This window comes from Podarcis bocagei (assembly GCF_964188305.1).
Source record: "Podarcis bocagei genome assembly, chromosome: 1".
In the NCBI taxonomy this organism is placed as follows: domain Eukaryota; kingdom Metazoa; phylum Chordata; class Lepidosauria; order Squamata; family Lacertidae; genus Podarcis; species Podarcis bocagei.
Window position 1 is genome coordinate 33,147,203 of NC_138125.1, and position 21,457 is coordinate 33,168,659.

A 21,457-nucleotide genomic window follows, 5' to 3' on the forward strand; every position below is an offset into this window, starting at 1 on the left:
TCTAGTGGTAGGTAAACAGGAGAACTTCCTTCTGCAAGAACTGCAGCAGTTCCTGGTGCCCCCACCACTGCTTTAGATAGTGTCTCTATTCTTCTGGTTGTTCATCGGTGGGCGGTAGTGATAAAAGATCTCCATGGACTGTTTCCAATGCCCGTAGGAGCAACAGAAGTACTTGAAGCAGAGCTGGCCTCTGTGGAAGAAGGGACTTGATTAAGACTTCAGACCTGACACACCCTGGCATCTTCCACGTATGGATTAGTTGGAACTTGTACTGGAAACATGGAGACAGACAGATCCAATTTGGTACTTGTGCTTGTTGACCTGCATGTACCACACCACTAAACAGGCCACTGAAGACAAGCCTTGGCATTCAACTGTTAGGATTCCTGCTCCATGACTGCAGTCATGGGATTGTTGTCTATCACATGACGGTATATGTTTTCATTTCACAAAGTGGGAAGTGACAGAGACAGGATGTTTGGGTTACTGTGTTCCGTGAAGTGGGACTATTGTCCTTTATTCTTTCTCTTTGCTGTCTGATGAGAAAGAGGAAGGAGCTAAGTCAGAATGCTCCGAGTGTATTATCTGTAAATAAACGTAGATTAGCCAGGATGCTGAGCTATTGAGTCTGTTACGCGAACCACCAATACTCTGCAGGTTCCTAAGTGTGCTGATGCCTCTTGGTATCAGTCGCTGTGATGTTTAGGCTGGAGAAAACTTTTGAAGCTCCCGAACAAACGACCAGGAGGGAAAGAACATGCCAGTTGGGCATGTGTCTCTGCCAGGGTCCTACATGCGAGTTGTTTGTTGTTTAGTCGTTTAGTCGTGTCCGACTCTTCGTGACCCCATGGACCAGAGCACGCCAGGCACTCCTGTCTTCCACTGCCTCCCACAGTTTGGTCAGACTCATGTTTGTAGCTTCGAGAACACTGTCCAACCATCTTGCCCTCTGTCGTCCCCTTCTCCTTGATCTTTCCCAACATCAGGTTCTTTTCCAGGGAGTCTTCTCCTTCTCTTCCCATGAGGTGCCCAAAGTATTGGAGCCTCAGCTTCACGATCTGTCACATGCGAGTAGGACAATCCTAACAACAGCTAGTATGAGGACCATTTTGTCACCTGCACTTCTTTGCAGCACATCCTGTGGCTGGACATCTTGATACAGTGCTCACTCAGCCCACAGGACTCGGCACAACACAGGATACTGGAGAAGAGCATTCACAGACATCTCCAAGTCAAACACTGGATAGGCATAGCCTTTCGGCACACTACCTTTGGGAGAGTAGCAGGGGTGCTTGTTATCCTTACCAGGCCACTCCACTCTCACCGGCCAAGTGCACAGAAGGTGATGATCAGACCCTCCAAAGAGCACTTTACAAGAGTACATTGGATTCTTGTAGGATCAGGGTGGGAGCTGCTCGCTCCTCGTGCTGGATGCCTTCGTTCACCTTTGCTGTCTGCTCATGAAGCCTGGTCTTCTGTGGAGCCTAGCAGGTTCCAGGAAGGGTAAGTTGATGCTCCAGGCCTCTGCTTGGGCATGCTAGTTTTGGTGGTGGTGACTGTAGCAAGAGTAGCTTAATCTTGATCCAGGTTGGATCCTGCTCCATTGAAGGAATCCCTGGTAATGCCACCAGCAGGCAGGAATAGTAAAGGTGAGAAGACTTTAAATCAAACCTGAGCCATAGCTGAATCCAGAGTCAGAGGGAGCGTTAATACATGAGTGAATGTCTTCTGTCCAGGTGGGAACCCCTCAAAGGGGGTTGGAAGCATGTTCAGAGTAAGCTAGGCTGCAGCATCTGAAACTTGGGTGCTCCATGATCTGCCCTGGTCTAGCAAGTTGAGAGAGACTGCTTGTATTGAGTCCATAGCTGTCAACGTTTCCTTTTTTTAAAAAGGAAAATTCCCTTATTCTGAATAGGATTCCTCACAAGAAAAGGGAAAAGTTGACAGCTATGATTGAGTCCCAGCATAAGACCCTGCAAAGCCTCTAAATATGTTTCTTTGTGAATCCTGTGCTGGCTTTTTATTGTGGAACATAAATGTCAAAAATAGATTTTACACATTACAGGAAACTGTACGTGTTGAAGTTAATTTGAAGCATAAGAGGCTGCAGCAGCCTGTTGCTCAGCCTATCTGGAAGTAAGTTGCTTGAGATGACTCTGAGCACTTCCTCACCCTCAATGCAAGACATGAAGAACTATTTTCTTCTGTCAGTTACGGAAAAAATATGAGCTCAGCTTGGACTTTTGTCTTCAGATAGGTAGGTGGTTCCTAAACCTTCTTATGAGCACAGACCTGAACTGGTTTAGAAATTTCCAGTTCTAAGTTTTGTTGCAGAAAGCTGCTATGCTCTTATAAACCAGGAACTATTTTATGGCAACCTATTCAAATGCAATGTCGAGATTATTGGCACTGTTTATGGTGGCATCACTTTCTATGACTCTATTAAAAGGGATATGAAGTTAAATGAGCACAGTAAAGGTGGCACACACCTTGCATACCTGATCACAAGATGGAAAGCTGGCATTGCCCCTGCTGCCTGCCAGAAACTTGCAGAGGAATGCTACTACAAGGAAAGAGGATTGTTCTGCAATGTATGGGGACTTTTCTTGCCAGTGGCCTCACTAATTGCTAAGCTATATGTTAACTGCTTTCTGAAAATACTTATTGATACCACTGCTGTAGGCTAGATACACCTAAATCTTCCCTGTTCCACTTCTAGCTGACATATAGCACAAACAGAATTGATAATATCAATGTGGCACATATGTGAGGTCACCAGAATGTTTAAAAACAACAATATTCCAAGTTTTTCTGTAAAACACAGTACTATGTATTGCTGCCTTCCTTTGCCATCATTTAAAAACCTGGATGGGAAATAATGGTATTCATATTAGCCTTAGACCCAGGGCCAACAAGGGGGTGCTGGTACGAATTACTGGGCCCCAGCAGTTTGGAAGGGGGCCCCTGAGCCTGACTATCTGCATATGTTTTTTGTAATTCTGAACAATATATATATATATGTATATATTTCATGTTCAATGCATCCACAAGTCTGAATAATGGCTTGCGAACTTGTGCCATGAATCAAGCATGTCTGACTCTATACAAACATTCACTTCTGCGCTTTGACAGTATGGCAATGCTGCCTCATCCTATTATGCGCAGTTGCATTTACATGTTTTCTTAAGGGAACATTGTACAAATGCAACAAAGCTGTTTTGTGATACGCATTGTGTTATGTTACACATGCAAGTTTAATGTTTAAAGTGTATGGTTAGTTCAGCAACGACTGTGTGGGTGCTTATTATATTATTGATATTAGTCATTACGATCTTAATAGTCTCAACAGGTACAAAAATTATCATATTTATTATTAACATAAAAACAAGATCACACATTTATTTTATATCCTGTGTACAGATTTTTAATCCATCTGCCCTTGCTGTTGTGGGGGGGTGGATATTTTTTACTGCGGCCCAAACTCACTCTCAGCAACCTTGCTCAGATCAATTAAGATTATCCAGAAGAGGGGGGTGGGGAGCCATTTATAGCTATAATGCCGGAAAATATGTCTTTCTTCCTAACATGAAGGTGGACTTTTAATCCTTAACTGTTGAGCAAAATAGTAATAGTATTCAATGAGTAATAACATACAAACAAATAGGTGAAAAGCAACAGATGCATGATGGAAAGGCTGCAAAAGAGATAATTCAGAGTCCTCCCTGCACATGTACTGTACAGACATTTCCCCCAAAGCTAGTAGTCTCTGCTTGTAGTAGTTGAAGGTAATTCCATTTGCTGAAAAACTGTGGTCAAGAGAACCCAAATCTCTTCATTGGAGACTTAAAACTGGGGAAGTTGTGATAAGCCGGTATGACAAAATCTGCTATCTGTACAATCTGTGCTCAGTTCCTAGAGCAAACAGTTTTGGGAATGAGAGCTTTGAGTATGAAGGAAAAGGTATAATACTTTAGGTATGCAAATGGGAAAACTCTGGGCAACAGTGAGGAGTAGCCTACTCAGTTAGGCGGACTACAGTGATGTTGCTACCAAACCATCCAGACAGTACTGTGAATTTGAACCACGGGGTAGAGCATGATGGAGACACTCACTAGTATCCTGAGATCTCAAACACCATTAGCGTGGGGAAACAGAAGCTGTTTCCTCAGTCCCTTCTCTCATATCATTGGAGGATAGTGGCAGATAGATTTCTCCACTTTCCGCTCCAAATAATTGAGGCTGCTAGCTTGGCAGCATGAAAAGGAGCCTTGACCAACTGATTACAGTGGTACCTCGGGTTACATACGCTTCAGGTTACAGACTCCGCTAACCCAGAAATAGTGCTTCAGGTTAAGAACTTTGTTTCAGGATGAGAACAAAAATCGTGCTCTGGCGGCACGGCAGCAGCAGGAGGCCCCATTAGCTAAAGTGGTGCTTCAGGTTAAGAACAGTTTCAGGTTAAGAACGGACCTCCAGAATGAATTAAGTACTTAACCTGAGGTACCACTGTATTCAGAATTCTGGGAAAGCAAGAAACGGTTCCATGACACAGTGCTGAGCTGGCCATTCTGTGACTTTTGCTAAGATGAGACCTAGCAGGACAAGACTGCATGATCCTATCAGTGATAGCGGTCTGGGAAGCATGGCCATCACTCACAATGCGGGGGTGCCCAGATGCTCATGCCGTTTTCACAGAGAAAAATCATTTTCACTGACCTGAGTCCATCCAAAAACATGTGCAATAATTAAATTATCTTTTTTAAAAAAACAACCACTGCATCTTCTGCACATTCAGTATGCATTATCCAATCATGTGTACCAACTATTAAAATACACAGGATATCAAATACTTAATATCAAGTATGAAACAGTACCTTTATCAAGATGGAATAGAATGTCTGGAGACTCATGTGGCTCAAAAACTACAAGTTTTAGGGGAGCTGCAAAGACTGTTTTATTTTGCCAGGTCTTGTGCCTGTTAGTTTTATTTAATTGCTTCTCACTGTTGTTGTTTTGTATTTTATTGGTTTTTAAATTGCAAACCACTTTGAAGGCTTTTTGGTGGGAAAACAAATATTAAATATTAATAAAAAGGAAATGCTGAAAGCAAAATGTGGGGTTTATATATATTATATATTGAACTGCAAATAGCCATTGGATACCTGACAAAAGGATTCACAAGAACATATTTGCATGGAAATGGAGCGGCCATCAACTGCTTTATTTAATATATGGAGAATGCACACTATGATCACATGGAATAGGTATCATGAGAAGTATCATAAGAAGAGAGACTTTTCTGTGCTGTACAACCATATGCTAGATAACATCTAAGGAACATGGCACTATGTTTGCATTTCCTGGAATCATCCTTCGTTCTGCCACATTGGGCATCTTCCTACTTACGTCCTTTACACCTATTTTATAAACCTTATGTTATCAACCATTTGTTCAGTGCCTTTACAATACAGCCAGTGTAATTCACTGAGAGAATTCAGTTCATTTAAGAACTCGCTGTTAAGAGTTGCATTTCTTTCCTCTCCTAACTCTCACTTTCATTCTGTTTTTCCTGCTGCAATTCTTTCCCCACTTCTACCTATATTTTTTTCCCTGTTCATATCCTGAGAAGCAATGAAATAATTAACATTCACAAGAAAGTACCATGATCGGATGTTAGACATCCGTGTTACAATAATAGAACAGGGGAGATAACTATAATTTTGCTTGGAAATGTTTTCAAAGTGTCTCCGGCCAACATCACTTTATAGCTCTACATTCAAATTTTTGACCAGGATCATTAAAGAGGATATAGCTAATGAAGACTTAATGTCTTGAGAATCTACTCTCATCCCATCCTCTGATGTGGTCTAAGGTGAGATCTAGGGAAGCAAAATGCTTCTGACAAATAGGAGATTGCTCTGTTTTCTCCTCCTCATCAGTCAGTGATAGAGTATCACAAAGCAATGGGTTGCAAGAGATGGGGAAAGGGTCAGCATCCTCTCTTGCCAATAAAGAGACTCACATTAATTGAACTGAAGGTGAAATGATGGGGAAGATGCTTGCATCTCCTTTGCCAATGTCCACCCACCCCGGTCTTCCAGAATCCTTAATTTATTCTTTTCCCCACTAAAAGGAGAATTAATGAGGCTTGATTTACAGTTAATTCCCTGAACTGATTCTCAGTGTAAAACAAACTTATTTGGAAGTGACATAAACTGCAGACATAAACAACTAACCACTCTCAAACTTGCCCTTTTTTTGGTGGGGCGGGTGTGTGTGACAGAATGCATGAAGTTGAAACAGAAAATTAAAATTGAATACAGCATCATATATTTCACAATGCATTCCTTCTCATTGGATAAGCCATTACCGCATTGATTGTGTCTTCTTAGTCTCCTTTTCTTTGGCTCATTCCCTGGACCCTGACCATGCTATAAAAGGCACTGGGTATATTAGTTTCATGTGTGTGAATCTCGGATAACACATTCCAACCGTAGCTTCTGACTTTTAAAAGTTCCATAGCCACGAAGTATCTCTCCTTCACACTTCTGCAATATTAGGAAACCACATGTTGGCTCTTATTCCATGGTGGGTACCATTGTCTCCTATGCAAGGGTCATGAGGTAAGTACAGTACTCAGGGTTCAGAAAGGGGGCTCCCTGTTGGCCACAACACTAAGTTCTGGCACATGGGCACCAACACAGCTGCATTGCTTGGAGTATTCTGATGACTATCTGTGTGAGAGCATTGTTCTCACAGTGCAGCCGTAAAGGACCACAATGCTGGGCAGGAGCATATGAACAGTCCACCCTGCAGGAGCCTCATGAACTGCTCTGAGCTCTATGGAGCAGAATCAGAGGGAAATGTAACACAATAATGCGTTGCGATTAAAATTATGCCTATTCTCATACTTTTGCTTAAGCTTGCGTGCATTTGTCTGGTTGCCCAGTTAAACTGGAATCTCCTGCCCCCAATATGATACCTGCTGTTATCCTAGAACCTACCCTTCTTCTCAGATTCCTTGCTAACTCAGTGGTATAGCATCTGCTATAGATGCACACCCAAGTTCAACACCAAGGCATCTCCAGGTAGAAATGGTGAAGTCCCCACATGAAATTCTGAAGAGGTGCTCCCAGTCATTGTAGACCAAGGAAAGAGAACTTGTGGTCCCTTGTTGGGCTACCATTCCCATCATCTCTGACCCTTGGCCATGCTGGCTGGGGCTGATGGGAGTTGGAGTCCAACTATGTCAAGAGGGATAGAAAGGATCCATCTCTGGCACTGTGCTCAATGGACCAGTGGTTGGACTCAGTATAAGATGGATGCCTAATTCGGGCTGCCATGCTTTTTTATGCATGAGCACATGTGGTGGTCATGCTTGTATGCAGGCAGCAAAAACGTCTTTGCAAAAGTAATAAAATTCAATTAATACTTTTTTAAAAACTTACAAAATGGTATGGTCAGTAGTAAGGGACGGGAGTGATGGCCAATACAGGCTACCTGAAATTACATGGAAGCACTAGTCAGTGGGCCCCTATGATATTTCTATAACCACAGTCTCAGAGGTACCTATATATCTGTCTATATTGCTAGCTTATTTGTTTGTTTGTTCATTTTACTATCTCAACAGACATTCCAGCCATACAACACCCAAAGCAGCTAACATCAACCATAGTACTGCAATATTTAAAAGAAATTATGGTATTATGTAAAACTCAGTAAGTCAATTAAAATAGTATTTAGCATTTTCAGCTTCCAAACTGACCCAGTCTCATTAAAAGGATCTTCACCTGTCATCTCAAGCCTCATGAAAGTTGGGCATAGACAGGTTTCCCAATGGAGGAGAGGGTGCCACCACCAAGAAGGCCTGACCCTGTTTCCCGGGCAGCCTGTTGTCTTTTGATCAGCAAGTAGGGGTGCATGTCACCCCATGTGGATGTCAAACCAGTATAGATAAGGAAGGAGTTCTAAAGAACACTGGAGGTGCTAGCTGGGGTAAAATGTGCTTTCCCCAGCAACACAATTGTCCCATTTTAAAGCTAGGAGCAAGCAGTTTCTCCCCAGTAACTGTGCTAGGTGAAAGAACAACAAATGAATAACTGCAAGGCACTCTGAGCACTAAGTAAAACATGCAGTAGAAAGTCTCTTGGAAATGTGGCTGTGTGTGCAGAATTTTTCACGTGGTCTTCTGGGTCACAGTCATAGGTTAGCAATTGGGGGAGGGGACGACAAGAAGTTTTAGAAATTTAAGCAATATCCCTGAGTAAAGGAAGTGCACAAGGCACAATGTGATCTCCGATATAAGCCAATATTAGTTGAATGCCGCCAATGACCCTCAAGGACAGGAGTCTCCAGTCCCATTTGAAGCAACGAGAGGAACCAACCTGGCACACTGAAATCATACACACTTTATGTCTTGTTACCACAAAGATTGACAAATTGGAAAGAGTTCAGCAGAGAGCAACCAAATGATTAAGTAGCTGGAGAGAAGGTGATTTATGGTGCATAATTTAAGTAAACAGTTTTATAGCGTTGACGGGGGAGGGGGTGCTATAGGAAGGTGAAAGCCCAAGGGATGTTGGGGGGGGGAGGGTTAGGAGAAGAGTATGCAAATATCCAAAGCAAGGAAACCCAATGAAGTCGCAATTAATGTGACAAAATATTAAAAGATGGTAGGTAAGGGCTGATGCTGTGCTAGTATCCGGGGGGGGGGGGGCGACTCATGAAATAATGAGTGGTTTCCAGCAAGAACTCTCAACAGGATTCTGCCAGCTTTGGCTCAGATTATTAACCCGCACCATGTTTTATGAATGCCATATTAGTTCATAATTTCCTGATGCTGTCACCACTCATTTGCAAGCGAACAAGTGAGAAGCGGCCAAAGTTCAGTAGTGGCACACATGCATTGCACACAGGTCACGGGCTCAGTCTCTTGCATTTCCAGTTAAAAAGCAGATCAGGTAGCAGGTAACAGGAAAAGGCTTCTACCTGAGACAGGCAGACAACACTGGGCTAGATGGACAAACTGCCTGGCCTGCTATAAGGCAGTTTCCTATGTTTCAGTGCTATTGATGCTTGAGAGCTCTGATCTGCGGTAAGACATGAAGTGCTGTATACTGTCATTGGTACAACCGCATCCTGTATAAGGGAAGTAGCACAGATGCATTCTGTTTTGCTGCCTACATCAGTCGCAACCTCACCGAAAGCCCTTCCACCATTATCTCAAGCGTAGAGCAGTGTACCCATGAAAGGTGGCTGAGCAACTGAAATGCTTTTTAGCTTGCAGCAAACATTAGCTGCCCCACTCTTGCCATGTAAGAGTTGTGCGTCACATGACATCTCAGTGCAAGACCACTCTGCCACACACCACACTACTGGCATAAGACCCAGGATCAGCTGAGGCAGTCAGCAGCACAGCACAGGTCATGACTTTGCAATGATTTGCCAGCAGAGGGGCTCATATGGGATTAAGCTTTAAGGCTGCAATTTTTAGAAGGGTAGGTCCACAGTTAAGCACTAGCAGAATGCACAACTTAAAGAAATCAGTACAATCAGGCAATAGATTTGTTAGCAGAAACAAAACAAAAAAACCCACGCCAAAACCCATGGTGGGCAGTTCTCACATTGTTACAAATTTTAGCTTCCTTAAGACTAAACCGTTGGCAGTCAGTGATATTGACTTTTGCTAATAAACCATTTTTTGGTTCTACTTCAGGGAGCAGTCCTCGGCCTTAGGGCACAATCCACACACCATTACAGTGAATAACAAAACACTTCTTGATTTTACTAGGAATGAATTTAACTCATAAAATTATTTTCCAAATAATAAATATGTGGCATGTTCAGTTCAGGTCCAGTTTTCTGTTAGATGGTAAATTTATGTTGGGCTTTTTTACTTCAGATTGTTTCTTAATATACAAAACAGAGACCTTCTACTTTAAAAAAGAATGTCGGGAAAAGAGTTCTACCCTAGCCTTCTCCACAACAGTGCATTAAAAAAAAATATCTACAGGAATTTTATTTTATTGTATGGAGAAGCATTCACTCACGTGAGCTTCCACTTACCAGGTTTCCAGCAATCCTTTGCTTGGGACACAATTCTGCTTGGGTTCCCTTTTTTAACCATTTCCTTCCTCACGTATAGATCCTGAGCCCTCTGTACTCATGCCACTTCAACAAGGATACTTTTAGCCTTCTTCCCACACTACACTTCCCTTCTCAGGATTTTTCTAGCTTACGTGTCTCCCTGTATAATGCATCTTACTATAAACTCGGGAGCAAACAATGCAACCTGAGACACAAAAAGACCATACCAACTGAGGGCTATTTTCTCATGCACAGTTGACAATTAGCTCTTGAGGATCTGGGTTGCAAGAAAACTGTTTAGGGTTGATACTCTATTTCTGTCTAAAAGGATACATTGTCCTTTCTGAAGAAACTAAAGAACATGAAAAGGAAAATTAGTATCATGGGGGTCTCATAGCAGTACAATTACCTGTATTCTGTCTTCAGGAAGTTCTGTTTTCATTGCCAGCATCTCCCTCGCATAGACATCAGGATAATGGGCCTCATTGAATGCTTTTTCCAGTTCCTCCAGTTGATAGGATGTGAAAATTGTCCTGAAGGAAACAAAACTAACTGATGAAAAAGTAAAAATGAAACTAAATGTTGGACTATCCTAAACGAGCAAAGGACCAAAGGGAAAGCTTAGAGAGTGGGTAAAATATATTTGATTATTGATTTATTGCATTTACATCCCATCTTGTTCCTCCAACTAGCTCAAGGAGGCAAACATGGTTCTCCCTCTCCCACAACAACTCTGGGAGCTAAGTTAGGTGAGAGGTGGGCTGGCCCAAGGTTACCCAATGAGCTACATGGTCAAGTCGGGACTTAAACCTTGGTTCCCCAGGTTGGGTCCCAACACTCTAACCACTACACCATGTTGCCTCCTATATGTATCTACAGATGGATAGACAAAAGCCATAGGAAGTAAAGGTACGTAGAGAAAGTTCACCATGGTTATGATAAGCAAAGGTAAGCACTTTGCTGTCAAATCCTACCCACATTTTGTCTGCTGCATCCCTCTTCATTCAGTGGGGTACTCTCAAGTAAGTGTGCATAAAATGGCTAGCTTCAAGTCCAATTTATTGAAATGGAAGAATTAACTATGTCTCCAAAGCCCTCCAGCTGAATTGAAAGCGGAGGCCTATCCATAAAGTATATTAACAAATCAAAGTGGGAGACAAAAGCAAATCTCTCAACACATGGAGAATGGGGCTATTATTCAGAAGGAAGCAAAGGGTGAGGGTAGTTAAAGAGAAATAAGTTTGGCACTTGGTTTTTTAAAGCTTTAATAAATGGGTAGTCTTAGATTCCTGCTTCTCTTCGTTGTCAAGAAAGACATCACAAAACAAACCCATTTGTAGCAGAAGTTACTCAAAAAAATTAAATTAGGGGAAAGCACAACCTCATAGAAAGCCACAGGAGGGGGGGACAAGAAGCAGCACCCCCAAACACCTGCTCAGCTTCTACAGCCAAAAAACGTGGAGTCCCTATAATTTTATTTTTCATATCAGTATCCCCACCAATAATTCAGAGTGGCATACATGATTATCATCTATACCATCTCACTGTATATATGCTATGGCTTTTTACTGTAAATAGAATGCTATTGCAGATAGAATCTGTCTTTGCTTCTCTGGCATTGTGAGCCTAACCACCCTCACTAGGATGTAAGCTCATTTGCAGTCAATAGTGCTTGCTATGAAATAAATGTGTTTTAGACTGGATTCAGCTTCTCACGTATATATCTTAACTATAGAGTGTCCAAATATATGTACATCTCTATTGGTAATTACACATGTTAAGAATTAAACTACTTGTTGTTATGTTCTTCAGGCTATCATTTAGCCTTTCTTTAAAAATAAAATTAAAATAAAAGTAATCTTTTGCTATATGTTAGCAAAATAACAATAAGGATGCTGGCTTGCTGATTTGGTTAGTTGCTATTACAATAACAACTAAACTGATAAGAGTTATGGATCTTTTAAAAAATTACTTCCATATTATTATTAGCAGTACTTCTGTGAAATGTAACACTAAAGCAGAACCCTAACAAAATCTGGCAAATTCACTACATTTGAATCCAGCTGGTGACTCTTAATTCTGTAAGATGTAGTTTTCAGTGTCAGAAGACATGCTTTAAGTTGAAAAGACTTTGTTTTGCTTGTCAATACCTATAGGGAGTGGCTTCATGTGGAAGGTTGGATTTTATGGCAAAATGCAAGTTTTAAAGAATAAAAACCATTATTTGCTTTTCTTTCTTTCTTTCTTTCTTTCTTTCTTTCTTTCTTTCTTTCTTATTTTCTTTCTTTCTTTCTTGCAATGCAGCATTCATATCAGCATTTTCAGGTGCAAATATTATTTCAACACCAGTGCACAGCATGCTATGTTTGGCATTTAAATTGATGGGTAACAACACCGTCCCCTCTTTTAAAATGTTGAAAGTGCCCAGCCTTTCTCACATCTGCCAGTCTTCCTTTTTTATAAATGACCTGAGCGCCACATAGATTCCCTAACACTTTACAACCTAAGGAAGTACCACCAGTGCCGTCAGCAGTTCAGCTGTGCTGTGAACAGCATAGTAAGTAGGACTTCCACCTCTTCAAAACAACGAATTTCATACCAAGGACACACTTCTCCCACGTTTATCTATTCCAAAGTCCTCCTCACAGACAGGCACACTCCCAAAACGATAGTCTGGGACTGGAAACAAACGGAAGCACAACTGGAGTTGAAGAAAGATGCCTGCAGAGCAGACAGGTTCCTTTCATGCTCCTGTTGTGCCGCAAATCTGAATGAGCATTAGGGTATCCGCACCAATTTCTGATGCATGGCAGCCCTCTGGTTCTGTGATTAATCTACCTAGGAAGCAGTCTGCATTACAATATTGTAGTTCATCTCTCTCTCTCTCTGTGTGTGTGTGTGTGTGTGTGTGTGTGTGTGTGTGTGTTGCAAGCAAGCCCAAATAAATATGAAATAAACACCTGCACCCCTGAAGAAATATAGCATCCAGAGGAGAAAGAAATCCAAGTCACTTAGTAAAAATAAAAGAAAATGTAGTCTGCAAATTTCCAATAAAGCACCCAAAATGCTCTCAAATCACCTCCAAGCATTTTAAATCCAACGCACTGCATCAGATCAGTAACAGTGTTAACAGAAAGACCTTGTTAATACAAAGGATATATTCTACGATCAAGCGTTTGTATTAGTTCTTTAACTGGTAGAGTTTGGGGTGTCTCTCCCCCCCCCAACGGAATCACAGCCAATGCGAATACAGCAAACTCGTTTAACCATTCGATATCCTTCTCTCGAGGCAATTTGAAGACTATTTCTTCTGTATCGTCATTTGGGGAAATTGCTGGGGGCAGGGGGGGGTTTAGAGACAACACAACTCTCCCACTTTTCTTGCAGGATAGTTTTCCTGTCAAAAATAAACGGCAGAATGCGTCTTTCTGAAATGCATACTTAAATTTCGTTTTTTAAAAAAATCACCTTAGTCCACTTTGTACCAACAACCCCTCAAAAACTGTTGTTTACAAACCTCAGTAACAGAGACATTTCTAGTGTCTCTCCATTTTGCAACTACTTGTTGAAGTATTTAATTATAGGTGAATTAATTGTTGTTGTTGTTTTTTAAAAACCAAATATACTGGACAATGTAAATACTGTACACCTATTGGAAGAAGAAAAAACCACTCCTGAAATCACTAAGAAATTCAGCACTTGATTCCAGCTCTTTTCTGGATCCAGAAAGGAAACGTGCTTCGATTTTAACCTGGATCTAAACGGCGAACCAACCCACACCGTTGTATCAGTCCAGTTCATCTGGGAAGTTCTTGTCCCCCATCTGCTTTGACCTCATCAGTCAAACGGAAGCATTCGCTTTGCCACGGCAATTGCACTGCTTAAGGAAATATTGAACCCTTAATTTGCCCTTTTCCTCATTCTAGCCAACCTTTCACGGGAAAGTTCTCGTAATCCACAGGCACTCCGCCGCTTAGCAAAATTGATCTAATTATTTCCCCAAACCGGGTCCGAACAGATGCATTGCTGTCCCATTGTCCTGAATTTCAGGAATAACAGGATCGCCACTGGCTCGCTTGGGAATATTTTCCTGGCCACCCCTGCAGTCCTACCAGCTACTTTTGGAAAGAGGACCGCGTCCCCCTTTCCTGGAGGCAAAATGACAGGGCCAAGTTGCCCCTCTGAGACTGTGACAGATCTGGAAAGAGAGGTTAGACCTCCACAGAAGACCTCTTCACTTTCCTTTCCTCTCTCCCACATCTCCTGTTTGCAAACTGTCCTGTCAGCTTACGGAACATTTCGAATACTTTATTGCTAGACACGGAAATTGCAGCAGCATTCTTTGCCGAGGGGGGAGGAATATAAATTCATCGCACAAACCACCCTTGATCTCCCGTGTTGTTGTTGTTTTCCTGAGCAGATGCCAGCCATATCATTTTATAGGATGCATTTCATAATAACATCTCTCTCACACACACAAACAACCACCCGGAGGTTCCGGTTGGGTCAAAGCACTGCTTTTTAAAGGGTCCCAACACATGCAAAAAAAACCACAACCCTAATTTATTTCGCTTTTTAAAAGAGAGAAAGAAACAGCCCAAGAGATCCCTGGAGAATGAGGAATGCAAAGAGAGGTCCCCGAGGACGGCTCCCCCACCCAACCCCAGTGCTGCGTCTTTTATGACAATGGACCACTAGGCAAGGAAGCCGGATTACAACATAGGGGGAAGGAGAAGGGCGGCTCACGGGGAGAAGGGAAAGTGCCACCGTGCAGCCGGTGGGATCAGCCAGGGCGAAGGAGACCCCCCCTGGCCTCTCTTGGGTCGGAGGTTTCAAGACAAAGCAGCACCCAAAGGCCGAACAAATGCATCGAGAAGCGCGGCCTCCTCCCTGAGCTGCGCCTCGGGTCCATCCGAGGAGATGCTGGTGGAGGAGACAGAGGACTCCGTTGGGATGGAGGACCCAGAGAAGGGCGCAACTCTCCTTGGCGCATCTCTGCAGCTCCCCTCTCCGTCGTCGTCCCCCCAGCCCCACACCCACCCGCGTGCACAAGGTGATGGGGGGCTCGATCCTGACTCCCTGGATCCTGAGGCCCAAAGGTAGAGACTGGGAGGGCAGGCCAGGCAATTGGGGTGGGGGTGGGGAGATCCTCCCTCTCCGCCTCGCGGGGCTCCCGAGCAGCGTCCGCCTTACCTGTGCCGCCTCTTCTTCCGCTTCTTGCTCTGGCTTAACGAGGATTTGGACATCTTTCTGTCGCTGGACGAAACATCCTCGGAATCTGGGGACACAGAAAGGCGGCAGCAATGGGGACCAGAGCTCCTGGAGGGGGGGTGTTCGGGTGAGTCTCCCCTCCCGGCTCCCCAAGACGCTCCGGGGTGCGAGGCGAGGGAGTCTCGCACTCAGACCTCGCTTCGGATTTCCCCGGATCGGGGCGCTGGTCTCGTGCGATCGACTCAGGTTTCGTTCCCTGGCCGGGTTCCCCCTGGCAGGGCTTTGCATCCCGAGGACGCTTCGCTCTCTGCGCGCTCTTGGCTCCTCTTTTCTCCCTTCCAAACTCGAATGCCAGTTTCGTTTCCAAGCCTTACGCGACATTTCTCCCCCTTCGAAATGTCAATTTTTTTTAAGAAAAAAAGGATTTATGAATTTAAAAGAAAGTCGATGGCGCATCGCCCCAAAGCTTGCAATTTTGGGGGTCCTAGTAAATCTTATCGCCCCTATATTTAAAGGACAGGGCAAGGAAAAAATGGACTTTGAACCAGGGGAGCTGGAACGCAAGGAAGGGTATTTATATATTAGACGCTCTAAAATAACAATTTTTGCCGTTTCTCCTAATTTTTACCCGTTTAAAATTATTCTTAATTATTATTATTCGTTTGGAAACCGGCCATTGCTTTTCATATTATTTCCTTTTATTCCCTTGGCGCTTATGGTAACAAATCGGGACCTTGAGCCTCCACCGCGCTACCTTGAACAGCGCCGGTCCCCGCGTTTCGATCTCATCCCTTCAAAAGGATGGAAACCAGCAGCCGGTCCTGTGTTCGAAAGTCGCCCCTCTCCCTGCCTCCGGAGGCCCCCGCCCCCTTCTCCTTGGCCCCCGCCGATTATCTTTCGTTATGGTTTTATAATGACCGCAGTCTGGGCAAGGAGCTGCTGGGCCACTTTCTCAAAAAGCCGCGATCTGGAAGAAGCGGAGATCGCTGGCGATGGGAAGGCAAGAAGAGCCTGTGTTGGCCCTGGGAGTCTCCCTCCTGGGTCGCCTGTGTGGGATTGCCCAGCCTGGAGGGCTGCCTCACGGGGTTGCCTGGCAAGGCAACCGCGGCCTCCCGCTTTCCTGAGGCTGGATCTCTCTCTGTCTCTCTCCCGGCTGCCCCCTTCCTCGCCCGCCCCACGGCTCTGCCTCTACCTGAGCTGGCCGTCTGGCTGGTGTCGAGCTGCGCGGGGCCTCGGCCCAGCGGCTGCAGGTGGACGCCGGGCGGGTCGGCCAGCACCTCCAGGAAGGTGGGCTGCGCGTAGAAGCCGGGCAGGCTGCCGGCGCCGAGCAAGCCCATGCCCATGCCGCCCACCCCGGCGGGGCTGAGCACGGAGCGGGCCGCCAGCAGGTGGCCGGCGGGCAACGAGTCCAGGGCCGCGCGAGGGTGCGAAGGCGGCTCCTTGTTCAAGCCCAGGATCTCCTGGATGCCGAAGCCGGTGCAGCGAGGCGCCGCGGGGCCCGAGACGTGCTTGGCCCCCGCGGCTACGGAGCCCACCGGGGCCCCTGCCGCCCCTGGGGGGCCCGAGGCTGTGGGCGGCGGCGGCGGAGGAGGAGCAGGCGGCGCGCCGTCGGGGGCTTTGAGTTTGGCGGGCAGGCTGTGGGCGAGCGCGTCGCCCGCTTTGCCCGTCATGCTGCGGCTGGTCCCTGGTGCCCGCTCCGGGGAATGCTCGGGAGCCCCCGCCTCAGGCCCCTTTTATACGCCCTGCCTGGAGCCCGAGCGGGGTCAGAGCCCAGCAGCCAATCACAGGGACCAGCCGCGATTAGGAATTCCAAAAAGCCAAATATGGGGGGGGGCGGGGAGGTGAGGAGACAGAGAGGAGGAGGAGGAGGAAGAGGAGGGGGGGAGACCCGTCGCGGCGGGGGGGGCGAGAGGGAGGGCGGCCTGGGGCGCGCGGGCAGCTGCGCGCAGAGATAGTGCCTGAGCGGCAGGTAAGACGCCCGCATGGCTGCCAGCAACGGAGGGCAGTTTGTTGGGTGTCGCTTTGGAGGGGTCAGAAAGGGGAACCCGCAGCGGCCGCTTGAAGAAGCTCTGGATGTGACAGGTGGGTGGGAGACCCCGCAGCACCCAAGAGGCGACTCTGAGGCAGAGCGGAAAGGGGTTTGGCTGCCCTGTCCAAGAGCAGGACCCTTGCGCGCGCGCCCAGGGTGAGAGGAGAAAGGGCGGGAAGGAGGGAGCCCCGCGCAGTGCTGACAGGAGGGCGGGCGGGCGGGCGAGCCTGAAGGGGCATTTTCCTGGAACATGGTCAGCAGGCTCTGAAGGCTGCAGCCCTCGCGTGAGAAGTGGGGTGGAGGCCGCGGGGAGCGGAGCAGAAGGGAAGGCGTAGCGAGAGGAGCCGAAGCGTTTCGTTGCCTTGGTTTGACCGCGCGAACAGAGGCGAGGCGAGCGCGGCGCGTCTTATAGAAGTCACGGCGACGGTTCCCTCGCCCAGTTCACCAATGAAATCATCCCAGTTCCTTAGAGGGTTATTCAAATCCGAATTCACACCTCTTCTTCTTGTCGTTGTTCTCTTTTTTTAAAAAAAGAACGAATCGCCGCGTAGGCAGGCAGGTGGGCTGATCGGAGACTTTGCAGTTCGTTGTACAAACTTTGGCAGCAACGGGTGCCTTTTCCCAGTTACCAGTTTCGCAATTTGGATCGTTTGGAGAAAATAACTGGGGAAAGATATCGAAATGTAGAAATAATGATTTCCATATCGAAATATGGAAAGAATCTTGTGGTGTGTTTAATTACACGTTGAAGAGTGGCAGATAATAATAATAATAAAAATAGTTTGGAAATTCGTTCACAAGAATCACTGCAGCAAACTGGATTTGTGGTGGCATGGAAAATGTGCATACTTCGCGTTCTGTTTTCAATAGCTGCTACAACTATAATGCAAGATGAAATGTACAGGTGCCATTTTGAATGAATGCGAATGAGAAGCCAATGTGGAACGGAGGGCGAAAGCAATTCAGTACTAGCGCCCATCTAAAAAATAAGGGCTGCTGCTTGTCTTGCAGTAATTAGCCTTCCATAATGCAAATTCAATGCTATCCTTTTAATACTAACATTGTTAAAGGTGGATTCTTGGAAGCAAAACGAATAACCTAAGTTGAAAGAAATCATATGAACCAAACTAAAAGCAAACTATAGTTTACTTTTATCGACTATAGATCAAAGGTCTTCATTAAACTTTTTAAGTAAAAGCTTTGTACATTCAAAATTTATTGCACCCAGAAAATTTTACTAAATCATTGTTTAGCCAAAAAGTAAGGTTTTCAACGGACATTTTAAAGTTTTGCACCCGTTTCCAAGGATGTGATATTTTGTATTGTGAAAATTATAGTTCATCTCCTGTGCTGAATCAAATCTTATTTAGAATTGCATACAGTTTTTAAAATAACTGACATATGCTTCTTTTAAAAAATACATTTATATTGATAGCCATTCATTTTATATTAGTGGAGGAGGTGGAAATGAGTCACAGTAAAATATCCAATTTTCTAATTGGTTGTGTGTTCAAATATTCAGCCAAGTAAATTAATAATGAGATTTGATTTGGAAACACAAACACATCTTGTTTGCTTTTGCCCTAAAAATAAAGTTTAGTTTAAAGTTATTCATGAGCACAGGAGATATTCAGATTTGAATTGAAATTATATAGTCCTGTTAAACACCTCACCCATTCTTCAGCTATATTAAACCCCTACATAAAGTAAAGGAAAGAATCTTCAGGGCACAGGGGGCATTGCAGAGTATAAAGGATCTTTTTGTTTTCTAGCTTCGCTGACGAAGCTCCTGATTTTCTGCTATATCCAGCTGCTGCCTTTTGTTTTATGCTTAAATTATATAAACTGCTGAGGAAATGAGGCTTTTTTGGTTTTTGTTTTGCAACTTCATGCAACACAACATTCCTGTGTTGATAGAATCTTTGTGTAGAATCTTTGGCGATCACTCGTAGCCGAGTAAGATTGTATTCCATGAACATTGTCTTAACAGTGAGTCTGTAAGTAACTGTGGAGGCCAATTCTGGATCCACATGTCCTTCCACAGTGGGGACATAGGTTTCTAGGCTGGAGCTGAACACGGTGAAGGTTTGCCAAATGTGCCTTCCTCTTAGCACGTTTCTCCTTTTCATCCTGAGTTAGAGTGTCTTCAAACTCCGTAACACCTGTGGTAAAGGCTGTTCTCCAGTTGGAGTGCTCGCAGGCCAGTGTTTCCCAATTGTTGGTGTTTATACTACATTTTTTTTTTTAGATTTGCCTTGAGTGAGTCTTTAAACCTCTTTTGTTGACAGCTAGCATTATGCTTTCCATTTTTAAGTTTGGACTAGAATAGTTGCTTTGGAAGACGATAATCAGGCATCTGAACAACATGACCAGTCCAACAAAGTTGATTTTGAAGAATCATTGCTTCGACACTGGTGATCTTTGCTTCTTCTTCTTCTAGTACACTAACACAAGTGTGTCATAAGATAGATAGATCAATCAATCCTAGGACTTGATGTGAGAGCATGTGATACAGCCACCTGACTGAAATGAGTGTCTGCTCAGTACCTGGGTGGGAGATTGCCTAGGAATTCCATGATGTGGGAAATAAATGTTCTGAATAAATAAATTTAAGAAACCACGCATGTGAGCGTGAGATGAGACAAAAGAATTCCTACTGGAATTCCTACATAATTCCTGCTAGTCTAACATTTACCAGGCATCACTCACATGTTTTCATGTTTGGATCTACAACCATGAGATCTAGATATACATTTAAAAAAATTTTTAAATGGAAACTAAGATCCCCAGGACTATAAATAGGGAGCCACATTTTGTTAGAACACTAAATAGCTAGATAGCTTCCAGAATCCTCTCAATAGCTTGGCATTTTCCTTGATTCATATGCTTGATCTGTTACAAAAAATCTTATTGTTTTGCTAACAAAAGTGTTTTTGCATATAGTAAGTCACAAAAGTTTGATGTGTGGCTTTCCTCATAAGAGATCTGGGGGGTGGGGGTGGGGAATCTCTGCCTAAGAGCTGAATCTGGAATCCTACTGTCAAACAGCAATCCAGAATAACAATAAAGTGTATCTTGGCAACTGCTTTACACTCTCACATGTGCCATTCCAGGTATGTTCAGCAAGGCCACCTGTTAAAAACAATGTTCTTTATAATAACAGATTTAAGTAACAGTGCCATCTACTGGCAGCTAAATAAATAATCACACCATGCACCCCTAAGCACTTTATTGTTGCCCAGCTAACTTTGAATGAATTCACCAAGACAGCTGGGTGTTGTTGTATTAATGCCATAGCTAGTTTATATATCACTGCTAAGAAGGGCCTTAATGAAAGTACTTTGTAAGAATTATTTTGTGGGGGTAGAATAAATGCAATGGCCAGAATCTAACACAATGGGCTTTCCATGAGCTTAAGAACATTTCACTCTGTGTTGGAATGGGCTGTGAACAGTAGAATACAAATTTTTGGTTCTTCTTATCACCCACTAGATATCTAATTTAGGAAGAGAACTGTTGTTCTTTGGTGACAAGAAGCTTAGTGTTTCTTTGGAATCTAAAAAGCAAAAAGTATAGTTTCTATCTAGGAAGCCATTGCTTTCCAAGCTTCAAAAGGCATTTAAAAAACAACCATATATGATATCTAGCCATGCCCTGGATGCCTGCATTTCTCAGCAAAGACACATGAACACATTTGCCACTCACTTGCTTTTGGCACTTGATAGCAACATGAATTTGTTAATTCATTCACTCTGATTCAGATGAGAACCTGTGCATTATCCTGAGCCAGCTGACACCTAAAGATTAAAAAAAAAAGCATTTGTTTCCACTAGGCAGTATAATGGCATTCTGATGGAAGTACTGTGGGGGGAGAGGGAAAAAGAGAAGGCTGTAATATGGCACAATACAACCAACCTTCTTAACAGTAGTAAACTTTGGGCTTAAACCAGAACTCTGGTTTCTCACTGAAGGAGACAAATATTTCATAATGCTTTAGTAGACAGACTCCAGGTGGGAAAAGTATATGGATCCTTTAATTCCTGAATGGTTATGGAGACTGGCTTACTTGTGGCATTTGTATGCTGCCCCGTGACATAAAGTTATCTGGGCAGCTTATAATAAATAAGTAAG

At 44.1% G+C, this 21,457-nt stretch overlaps 1 protein-coding gene across 1 annotated transcript in view; it reads right to left on the minus strand.

Moving 5' to 3' along the window:
* The window catches only part of VSX2 (visual system homeobox 2), a gene marked incomplete at its 5' end in the record, with an annotated part of 30,245 nt that extends 13,278 nt beyond the window's left edge, over window positions 1-16,967 (minus strand). The window contains 3 exons of the mRNA XM_081209556.1: window positions 10,496-10,619; window positions 15,280-15,364; window positions 16,490-16,967. Coding sequence (XP_081065682.1) covers window positions 10,496-10,619; window positions 15,280-15,364; window positions 16,490-16,967 — 687 coding nt within the window. The remainder of the gene's footprint in view (window positions 1-10,495; window positions 10,620-15,279; window positions 15,365-16,489) is intronic.
* Window positions 16,968-21,457: the final 4,490 nt, after the last annotated feature.